The following is a 12,021-nucleotide window of genomic DNA, read 5'->3' as shown; positions in this document are numbered from 1 at the left end:
GGATCGAGGATGTACCATTATCGGTTACCAGATATACAGAGTGTTATGTGTTGCGTATGCGACCGCTTCTTGTTTCTTTCTGAAAAACAGCATGGGAGCAGTGCAATAGCCCCACTTGCTTGGTTTCCGTTCATCATGACAGTGAAATGCTAGTCTGCCTTAACGATCCGGATTGAGTCTTCTAAGACCGGGCAATGCATTCAGCCTGTCACGGATATCTCATCACCTTGTTCGCCCTCATGACTATCATTAAGGACGATGAACGGATTCGAAGTTGGAGGCAAACCAATTCGGAAAAAAGACCAAGGACCATCTGGTCAACCACCAAACCTTGCTTTCTGGTGGCGCGACGGATTCTTCTGCACATACATGTGTGTCCTCAGGATAGCGATAAAATCCGAAGAGTGATTCACTGAACACCATCTTCAGCTTGCAGTAAAAAGTGACAATTTATGTTGTCCGCTGTGCCGAGTGATAGCCATGCTCACCTACGTGAATCCGTCGTTTGTCTCCACTGGGAGTTTGGCTTCCACTGGGAGTGAAAGCGCGAGAACAATATTCTGCTCTAGTCACCAGATCGACTTCCAAATCGCTCCTCTTAGGGCCTGAACGTCTTGGTGCAGTGTAGCCGTCGCACAGCCTCAATATAATTAGTTATTTGTTACGATTAATACATTGGGATTATGATGAAACCTTTACGTCTCTGACGAAACATGTCTCTCTCACCGACTGATTTCAGTGGAGACAATGGGCAGCAGCCTTACAATCACGTTGAATTGCAACCTCCCTACCGACCAACTAAAGACAAAATACTAACCTTTTTTCCATCCAAACCACTGCCCAGAAGTGCCTTCCATAAAGGGACATAATCTTGGTAGCTAACTGGAGCGTCAGACATTTGCAATGGCTTAGAGCGGGGAGACTCTGCCAGTACGGAAGCATCGTCAACGGGCGTAAATACAATCGGCGGATGACGACAAGAAAGCAGCACGGCCCGATAAACTGAAATAAATGGAAGAGACGGTGGGAAAGAACAAGACAAAAGAGAATTCAGCAGCCTGAGAACAAACCGGGCAAATCGGACCCAAAACTTACCCAATTGTTCACCAAAATTCAGAGGCTGCATCGTATTTAGGGCGTCGCAAGAAGCTCCCGTGGTTGTTTTCTCAATCGCCAAACGGATAGCAGCACTGAAAGTTGTGCTCATGCTGACTGAAGAGAGTGGGAACAACTCAACAATGCGAACACAAAGACGAAGCAGCAGTTGGTTCAGGCGGTTGTAGAGTTTGGTTGCCCTCATCTGATCCAAGCTGCTTTGCATGGTGGAAATCTTAGACCAGGTGACAGTACTGAGTGAACTGAAAGCTGTTACCAAACGAGACAGATCAAAAGGTTCTACTTCAGATGAACTGTCCTTGTTCAGGTCTACCAGCTCAATGCGATCAAGAAGCTTGTCGATGATGTTGAGAAATTCGTTGGCCGAAGTAATTCGAACACATACCTGTTAGTGAACGCCAGATTAAGCGAATAAAAATAAAATAAAACGCTTTTCGAATGATTACAAAGTTTCCACAAGAGGTAAGTGAAACTGATGTGCAAAGTCGCAGCATTTTTCACACTGGAGTGGCTCTCTTGTTTTGCGATGGCTCATTTCATTACTTGTTGGGGGTAGTGCATTGTTCACAGGACTTGAGGAAATCCTACCGTGTTGCCTTTTCGAACAGTTTTTTACAAGTGACAATCGGGAATTATCTTTCAAAATGCATGGTAAATTGCCGTGACTGTTTTAGAAAATCCAGCCTCGTACAATTCCCATCACATCAGCCAAAAGTATCTTAGGTGAATTACTGTTTATGAAATACATGTTGAAAATCGGTGCAGCTACATCTTGAAGCAGCCTTTGTGCTGCAAATTAGGTTAGAGAACACCGAAAACGAGAGACTCATTTGAATCACAGTTATCGCGCGAATGAATGAGTTATTAAACGTCGGTGTTTGAATAACCTGAGAGTACCCTACCGAAGCTAGACAACCCGCGTACTTTTCGCCCCAGCGGCACGAAGACCTGACATCCAGCTAAACGGTGGTATGGTTGCTGAGTCTACTTACCCCCAAAAACATACTTATCAAAGGCACAGGACACGGAATGTGTTTATATCAACTGAAAGTGGACGATTCAGCTCATGAATGTAACCTACCGGTAGTATGATCATTACGTCGTTGATGGCAGAGGTCTTTGCCACAAACTGAGGTGGAGTCTGGGGTCCGCCTACAAGCTCGGTAGACTGTGTCCCTACAGTTGAACGCTCGCCCGAAAGTACAAGTTACATGAGTCGGGCGATTAAAACTACCCATTACCCGCTTAGGAATAACGATTCGTATGTGGTTTTTGGTCCTTAAACTAAGGTTTTGAGGTCTATTCACAGCTCACTTCATACACAACCGGTAGCCGTGGTAAACGTGCTTAGTTTATCTGTTTCCTGGGCGAACATGTACCTACCAACGGCTTGATTACACTACGTTTGGATATATCGATTAATCATTGTGCATGAATATACGAGCACTGTCTGCCGATGCTTATTCATCGTGCAAAAACATATCATAGAGTTCTGAACGTAACACTAAATAAGTAGAAGAGAATTTTTGGTCGAGCCATCATTCTTACAACGGGTGAGAAAGGCAACATCCTTTCTACTGTACACACGCCATCCCTCCAACAGAGAATTTCTACTTGCAACACTTGGTTGAATTCTGTTCGAATTCCGACATCAGATCTTTCAGAACGACCTGCGCTGTGAAATGTTACCGGTTAAATATCACCAATCGAACAGCGGTAGCCTTTGGTAGCTCAAGCAAGTACATGAATAAGACAGTTGAGCAACTAATCCTGTTTATCTAACTAACTAACTAACATTGTGTCCAGTTGGTTCCGAAGAAAACAGAATGATTGGGCCTGGATAGAAACAAAGCTATTCAGAATAGACTGGTGTGGAAAAATTCCCCGCAACTATCTACGACTAACTAAAATATTCTATGCTAGTATCAGAACGATCATTTTGTAGCGAGGGGGGATGACCGCACAGGCATATCACATGGGTTTTGGATCTCGTGAATGTGTAACTCACCTCGCATACGTAGGTGAAAGCGGTAATAGAAATAACAACTTTCGAGAGCGCCAACGACGGATTGGAAATGGACTGAAGCACATCTTGGATTATTGCAACAAACAGATTTGTGTGTGTTGCGGACAGACACGGAGACCCCACGGAAGTCGTAGTTAGCGCTGCACCTACGGAGATCTGTTCAAGTAGGAGCTGTCCCGTACGTAATAGCACGGCAAGGTAAGCCTTCGTCGCTTTCCGTGATAGTTCGGGATTCCGGTGAATCATACACTGCCTGATATTTGTAATCAGTGTCTGAAAAAGATATAGGGCTTCCAGTTGAAATGAGGAACGCATACGTACCTGAAGTCCATCTAGCAACTCCGTGGATAAGTATACAGAGCATTTATGAAGAAAAAGGCAAGCACTTTTCCAAACATCGTAGCGGGATGCGTATTCCGTTGGAAGAGAAAGTATTTTCGTGGCATACTGAAAGCATTCCTTGACAGCTGGGAAACGTAAACGTATGACAATTGAGGAAAACTACTTTTCGTATCGACCGATTGATGATGGCTAGATATCAATACATCAGTGACGGCTTCCAGACTGGCAGCAACCACAAGGGACTCAGTCTTCTTCGAAGAGACAACAAGCTGACTTTTTAGTTCAGCCATCAGAACTCCGGTAATGCGCTGACCAAATTTTGCCGACAGTTCAGGATAGGATTTCAAAACGGCCCCCAGGATAAGGTAGACGGACTTCCGAACTAAACATGACGTTTGAACTTATTAGAAAAAATCTACTCGTCGCAGCTTGCTTCGTTGCTAGTTCGCGTAAAAACCGTTCCAGAAATTCTTCGCGATCTTTCAAAGTTGGATTGACTTCAGGATTAAGGAGCACAAGGTCACGAAGGAGTGTCGCAGATTCATCTTTCACTCGGGCAGTTTTGCTTCGGAAATATATGAGGCAACATGCATTCTAACAGGATGTACAGCTGCTACAGGTTACTTACCTTCACAAGCAGGAGATATTTGGCAAGCCTCTGCGGACATTTGGCGATGAGCTTGGTGAGGAGTTGAACAATCCCCACCAACAGTGCAGCAGACTGGGGAATGACAAATGTGAGCGAAAATCTTACCTCTATTTCATGTGAAATCTGATCTAGTAATGCAGGAATACCCCACTGTGGTGAGAACAAATCGTCCAGGTAGACAGCTGTAGTCTCAGCAAAACAGGAAAGTAAGCCTACCTAGGTCCTGATCATCAGCTAGAAGCATCAGACTTGTCAGTTCTTGATAGGTAGACAATGCGTCAGTGTGTTGACGTTTCAATGCCTGTGTCTGACACACTTGAAGGAGAAATTTCAAATTTTCCATTGCAATTTCATCAAATTAGCCTTCAAGTTATCTAAGACGCATAAAACAACGAAGAACTGATTTGGGGGTGTCTAGAAAAAAAGATAAACAGTTGATTAGACGTTTTTAGAGCCCGCATGTTCACATTTACCTCATCCTCGTTTGAACAGTCCTCCTCCTTCTTTAGTGCAACTTTTCAGGGTGGGTCCTCACCAGAGGGTAAGCACTGGAAGCACTTTCGCTCTGATTGAATTAGAGATCATCAGTAGCGTATATAGTCGGCAGCGCCGGGATTCGAACTTCGGACACCCAGCATGCGAAGTGAACGTGTCATCAGTGCACAAGACGCTTGAAGAGGTGAACTAACGCTTGAGTGATATGAATGCTTTGCCTGATGCCTCCAGCAATGACCCAGTAACTGTCCTCGTTGTGTTGATCACTTAATCCACCTGTCAGGGTTTCACAGTCAGGTAGCGCCACGGGCACTTGAAACCCGGTGAACAATTTTCAATTAGCTGTAGGTGGTTATGACACTTATAGGATTCAAATTCATCACCCTCAAGCATTTGCCTGTCCAGACGCAATAATCTAGACGTGTTCACCGTGCCCTGGTGCAGTACCGGTAACACAATCGCCTTGCATGTCAGATATCCGGAATTCATAGCCCAGCACGGCGAAGGATATGCGTTACTAATGAGCTCCAGCACGAGCGAAACCCAAGTCCAGTTGCTCCCCCCTAACACAATAGTTGTGTCAGGATTAAAGAGCTAGCTAAACGAGAGTGATGTGAATGTCAACCTTACAAATCTCGTAACCACATACAACTGAGCTCACATATGCCTGAAACTTTGAATCTGAAAGCAATATAACCGACTATCACAGCAGCTGCACCGTGTTCCTTGAGGTGAACTGCGTCTCTGGTCTACCTCTAGGTTCTTCGTTGATTAGAGGTTTATCCTTCGGAAGCTCATCGATACTAACAATCGTCGACAAACTCCCCTGAGGTCTGCTAACGCCGGGTTTTTATAACTTTGTCACCGAGACCTTTGTCGGCCTCATTGCTACCATTGGTGGAAGGTATACTGAAGTGCATGCGTTCTCAAAAGAACTGATCAAAGTAGACTATCGTCTACAATGCGTCGTGATAACATGTGAACTCATGCTTCAAGTGTAGGTTCGTTGGAATGCGTGATTGACTCTCACCGGCCTGATAGTATGCGCTGGTGGCCAATGATATTAGTGAAGAATATTGGCCACGTTGCCACAAGGCCACCATCATCATTCCAGTAATAAGAACAGCTTCGTTGCGAATGTGTATGTAGTTGTTGATGAAAGTTAGTATGGACTTCGATGATATGGATTGTTCATCAATCATATACACTCGTTTGTCCATGTCCACTGAAATCCGGACGCCCGAATAAGCAAGGTGATAATCCAGAACAAAGATAGCGATATTAAAGACCCGCCGATGCAGGAACCAGTCTTTGCAATTTATTCGACTGTCCGATGTAGATTTGTTCGTTTGTGCCCGTTGGAACGTGTACGGTATACCAGCGTTCAACTCCATTATCCAAAACAGCACTCTGGCATTTCACCATGCGTTGACCTTTTTAAAGGGTCTTTTAACTAGGTCCTTCGTCATACAACTAGTGCATATGGCACACAGATGCGTCATTTCATGCGAGTGCACTCACCGTCATAAGTTGTAGTGGCTCGGAGTTGCGTTTCAGATGCTGATTCAGCGCAAACGGAGGAGCTGGAAATTCCACTAGGCATTAGAAAATGCTTGTGTGCCCTTCGTCTTTGAGGATAATGGTCACATAACTATTTGTGTGTTCGCCCAGAAAGAGAAAGTAAAGACGACCAGTGATGTTCTTTTCATAGGTTTCTGCCTAGTTTAGCTGGCCAGAAGTCGGTATATCTGTCACACTTCTTATGGTAGGCTAGGTTCTTTTTATCGATTTTCATCATTTTTCGCGTAAAAAACTGCGTTTCAGTTGTTCTGTTGCCGGGCCTTCACCGAACGCAAAAATAGCTCGAAGCATACCAGCACTCTGCGGATACAGCACGCCACACCTGGTTCCATTCACCGCGTCAAGGTATATTAAGCACTCATGCTTAGTGGTGTATGACGAAGAGAGGTATACTGCTTTGAGGAACGCCGATAAACACGAAACGGATTAATCCGTATATGATTAGGACTGTATCCAGAGAGCCTTATTAACGACCTGTTTGGAGCTTTTTCCACAAAGGAGCACTAAGAACTTCGAGGTCACAGCTGCAGGACCATGTTTAAGACTGGTTGAGCTAACTATGCACCTATACACGAGAAAATGTCTGCATGCCTACCTGTGTTGTTTTCTGTTTTGTTCCGATTCTTGATTGGCTGTGTGAGAGTTTGTTTTCCTCTTCGATCAACCGTTGTATGTGCTTGCCTACGACCAATACCCACTGACCTGTGCCAATGCAACTCGTTAACATGTTGTCCGTGGTCGGCCTTTTTGGCACGATACTGGTTCGCTCGAAAGCACCTGACCATCATAGAATATAGAATAGATAAGCGCACCCATCGACTTTATTTCTCCTTGGTCGCAACAATGGACCAACTTGGTTTGAAATGAACGGTCCGGCTGATAGCTATTCATTTCGAACCCCAGTAGACAGACAAGCGAGGATAGGACAGGATATTCATGCGTTAAACACGACAAACATAATACCGAACGTCTCCATCGAGTAGAGCAGAGGGTTAAAAAATAGAGTACATGTATTGATCATTTTGTCTATTGGTTTATTCGCTTTGCATCCCTCATTGTTGTACCACTGAATCAGTATTTACGTGAAAGTAGTGAATTACCAGTGTGTGTTCGTTTTTCAGCATAGCAATGAGCAGCATCGACTCAAGATGTCCGAGAAGCAGGCTCATTCTCATACAGGAGACGGCCAAAGAAAAGTAAGCAAGCAAGTAACGGGACCAGCTCCCGATGGTCAGTCTTCTTGTAGCTCATCAGGACCTAAGTGGAAATCCAATCAGAAAAATCCAACACAACAGCTGCACTATAAAAAGCAAACTTCGAAGAAAACTGGAGCATCCTCACGAGCGGATGCTTACTTTTGAAAGGACAAGATAATAGAAATCGCTCCCTGAAATTTTCTGCATCGACGAAAATTTGTTTGCCCATGTTTTTCTCCAGAATGCAATCTGAGTTGGTGAACCAACATTCTAATATATGCCCAAACATACCATATTTAGAAGTCGTTTTGAAATAATAAAGTCTGGCCAATATTAGGATACGTTATGCTCCATTACCTACATTCCAGTTTGCCTAGTACAATTTTCGCCAAAAAAAACTGTACATGGGCTATCGACCGTTCATGCAGGGATTTGAGCCATTGACTGACTGTGAGTTATCTGCAGTTTACTGACTGACGTCTCGGCACCTAAAACAATTTATATCTTAAAAATAAGCTCCTTGAGGTATACCACACGGAATTCCATCGACCGTTCCATCCGCTGTTACTATGCGCCTTCGCATCGTGCCACCTCATCGCCTTTCTCACATAGAGTCGAATCATAATGAGACTCCGCGCAAAGAAAACTGAATCGTCAACACCGTGATACGCAATGGTCTTATCCCTTGACCCCTCAAGCAACGTTGAGAAGTATCACCTGGAGAGATTCGAGGCTGAACAGACCCGACAACATTTGACCTTCACATAAGTTACGGTCAGATGGCGGCTAAAATCTTCGAAAGAAAGCGCCACAAATGTCGGTGCACTTTTCTGGGGATAGTATGGTTTAGTAAGTGGCAGTGGTTCGATAGGATTGGTAGTAGTTTATTGAGTAGTGCAATACAGTGCTGAACGAAAACAAGCGAAAAAAATTTTCGGATACCGTTTGTAGTTGAGTGTCCAAAGAGCACCTGTGCGACTCACGAAAACCCTCGGTGAACTATTCTCCTAAAGCTTATAAACTCTTTGGTCCACAAAACCGAAGTGACTTAGACTTGGATGCATGCAAAACCCCAATTATTGTCCGTGGGTACTTGAAGTAAGGCGGCCTTTGGAAGCGAAAGGAAGGAATTAAATAGTCGAAACGAAGAGCCTATACTAAGTGCTCAATGCCTGACATCTCTGTAGATTACTTGCCTCTCAAAGAAGAAACCTCTTATGCGAATCAAAAAGGCGTCCGCTGCCAAAAGGAAACCGATTTTCGGGAAGGCACAATAGTGAACCACATTTTACAAAACCTCTTGTTTAATAAAGACCAAATGTCTAAGATGACCACCTCTGGTTGGCTCCGTTCAGTTATCTTTATGCCCCTCATAAATCCCCCTGACATAATTATGGGGATACGCTCGTTTTTCACAAGATCCCCACTACTGTTTTTATTTAGGAAGTGCGCGGACCATCGGAAGCCGAACTCAAAGTTTACAACAGAATACTTGACGTAAAAAGACGAAATGGGAAACGAGTGTGACAAAATTATAGGAGTGCCTTAAAATGCATTCCCATGGAGAGAGTTCTCAAGGATTTCTGCCAGCTTTTTCGCTGAAAACCTAACATTTTAACTGAAGTATTATAGAGTTCTGTTTCTCAGTAGGCAAACCATCTGTGCAACGCCCTCATTGAGTGATTGCATCCGAGAAGACTGCGAAACAACCATTTCCGAGTATCAAGTGAAACAATAGTCCTACCAGAGCTTTGTCTGCTAGCCCTGACAGAAAGAACCCTGTCATATAATTACAGCCTTTTAAAAAATATTGTGAGGGTCGGCCGCTCCAGAACCTGGATGATGACGGTGGAATTTGCTGTGTTGGACGTAGTGCACACCTATCAACGCGGCTGAGTCCACACACTTTGAACCTGATGACAGAGTTCTCCTCAATGTGGTGGTAACTGCTGACCACTGCCAATCGCACAACTCTAAAATTCACGTTGTCGAAGGCCACACAGTTTCCGTGTTCAGCTTCACCGTTTAATCTGGGTCACCAGAGAGCACTGGTGACTACACCGACGCCCTCAATTCAGACACGACCCAGTGATTATTGCGCCTCAACAAACAATTCGTTTCTCCAATAAGGGGCACGCTTACTGGTCGCACCAGAAAACAGAAAAATGCCCTCACACCCAACAACTTTGAAGCCAGTAGCAATCAAGACCTAAAATGTAGTCAGTACTTTAACAATGAAGATCGGGAATGTCAAGCATCAAAAACATCTCAAACCGATGGGTCGATACCGGAAGTGACATTACACCAAAAGATAGTCCACGTGGATTGTATTGTGCTTTAAAACTACCGAATGTATGCTGAGACGTCCTTGAGATAACGAGATGGATAACAAGTTTGTTTTTGTGTGATTCTCAGATAATCTATAGCACGACGAGTGAATGCAGTAACCAAGGGAAGCCATTTAAGAATGGAAAATACTAAAATTTCGCTGTTTGACAGTGAGTTGCGTAGTATTCACTGGGTAAAGATTGAAGATTGGAAGGTCAGTGTCCACCATACACAACTTCCTGCATTTATTCATCTTATTGTCAAAAAGGACAGTGCGAGGTAACCAAATAACCTATATAGATGTAGTGTCTTTCTGGAGTCGGATAACTGTTCGGATATTCCATCGCGGGGAAGACGGCATACATGACCAAAATGAAGCTATTATTACCTGGTGAGACGATGTTTTTCTCAAAAGATATCGGACCTACTATAAACAGACTAGGGAAAAACAGATTTCACAAAGCCCCTACACTCTACCGTGAAACAATTTCATTCTCGCCCAACTTTATAGCTGATACAGACCTGTTATAGTTGGACAGTTACCCATAAGGAGCACTAAGGCCACACAGAGAAGGGTGACAGTATGATATTTGGAAATTTTGATCAGGATTTCTCTCTGGAAACGACTAAGAAGATTAGTGTGATGCATATTACAGAGGATGAAACAGTTGTACAGAGCTTCCCGATATTTGGAGGGGTGACTTCGCTTACAGGACGAAATCTCGACTGATAAAAGGCCCTCTGGGAACTATTCAGGTTTTGCATGACCCTGCCTGCCACAAGCTAGTTAGGTTACTTACACTTCCAGTCTCACTCTTTAGCTTCAGCGCACTTTGTTCGACAGCGCTCAAAGTGTTTGTTTTCCTGACTCTCTGTAAGAAGAAAAGTTAGGAAAAGTTAGGAAACTAATTTTCAGTAGCTGTCCAGAGGAAACTGTCGATGTTAACAGTATGTCACAGCCAGGAAAAGGCCTAACTGTTCAGTAAAAATTTCGTTTGGTTGTAACCGAAAGACAAACTAAGTCCTGTAATCGGCCGTAGCAGCTTAACTAATCCTGTTCTCAGCAGACAGAAAAGACGAATCTCAGATGCGCAGTATTTCTGTTCCACATATCGCATACCAGATCACATGAAGCTATGCGGTCTCCTATTGAGCTTGTGAGGACGCGCTCCAGAACATCTAACTAGTCGTGGGTCAGGTGACCTGTAGACCGACCAATGAATTTCAACGAATTTCCGAAAGTCCGATTCATCGACCACGGAACTTATTGTACCAGCTGGCCACAGGTTTGGCTCCAAAAAAGAATTTGCAGTTGTGTCCCTCAATATTAATCTAAGATTATTAGCGTTCTGTTGATTAGTCAGTACTGCTCCGGTTTGTGTGCACAAGACACAGATACAAGCTATCAGCTTGTCATGGAATTAGGCACAATATCTTGTTGGCTGAAGATGCATCATCGACAGCATGACATCAGTGTTCAACGCCGATGCTTCACTCGCTGAAGATGTGATTAATTCAGTTCATCTGCCTTAATCCTACTGGCAGTGTACAACTGATTGTTCTTAGTTTTCCATATGGAGATAAAAAAGGGAATACCGACGTTCCGTGATCTTAGCTACCCTACTCTGTTACTCAACTAAATCGACGACAACCATATTTAGCGATTTATTCATCCATATTGATTATGGCTGTGAAAAGCTTTGTAACCATTGGACCAAAAGCTTGCACCTTTCAAGAGAGTACATTCCAAAGAAAACACAAACTTGGCCGGTCCCGATGGAGCGCGGACCATTCTACCCCTGAGCACTAGGCTTGTTCAGGATTCCCAAAGCTTTAGACTGACACGATATCATGGTTGAAAGCTCGTCGGTGCGATTTCCTGAGCGGCGAAAGTGAACTCAGTTCTTCAGTTTACCCGGAATATACGAGGTACCATCCTGCATGCCATTCTGTTGCTGACTGTCCCAAACAACAAGCCGACAAGGCATCGAAAACCAGCAACACCTATCGTCATCATCATCATCATCAACGACAGCATGACATCAGTGCTCAACACCAATGCTTCACTGCCGTACAGCCATGACTTATTTGAAAGCCTTATTGTAAAGAAAAGAATAAAGGCGGACGGGGAAGGGACTTAGTGCTAGCTTAACACAATCATTCCGAGGTGCCTACACCTCCAGACATTCACTCAGGCAACCTGGACAGAAACTGACAACAAGAACGCCACTGACAACGGTTGGCAGCCATATCTTGTAGTGTCTCCAACCAGGCACAGTGAGGATCAC

The 12,021-nt window shown here is 44.1% G+C and overlaps 1 protein-coding gene across 1 annotated transcript in view; it reads right to left on the bottom strand.

Annotated features, from left to right (window-relative positions):
• T265_02103 (hypothetical protein) overlaps positions 1-6,022 on the bottom strand; it is a gene marked incomplete at both ends in the record, with an annotated part of 90,757 nt that extends 84,735 nt beyond the window's left edge. Inside the window, 6 exons of the mRNA XM_009166262.1 lie at positions 818-1,002; positions 1,096-1,501; positions 3,125-3,415; positions 4,113-4,205; positions 4,239-4,315; positions 5,659-6,022. Coding sequence (XP_009164526.1) covers positions 818-1,002; positions 1,096-1,501; positions 3,125-3,415; positions 4,113-4,205; positions 4,239-4,315; positions 5,659-6,022 — 1,416 coding nt within the window. The remainder of the gene's footprint in view (positions 1-817; positions 1,003-1,095; positions 1,502-3,124; positions 3,416-4,112; positions 4,206-4,238; positions 4,316-5,658) is intronic.
• Positions 6,023-12,021: the final 5,999 nt, after the last annotated feature.

The sequence above is a fragment of the Opisthorchis viverrini genome (genome assembly GCF_000715545.1).
Source record: "Opisthorchis viverrini unplaced genomic scaffold opera_v5_24, whole genome shotgun sequence".
Taxonomy (NCBI): domain Eukaryota; kingdom Metazoa; phylum Platyhelminthes; class Trematoda; order Opisthorchiida; family Opisthorchiidae; genus Opisthorchis; species Opisthorchis viverrini.
Note: the sequence above shows the minus strand (reverse complement) of the source record. Positions and strands in the feature narration are given on the sequence as shown.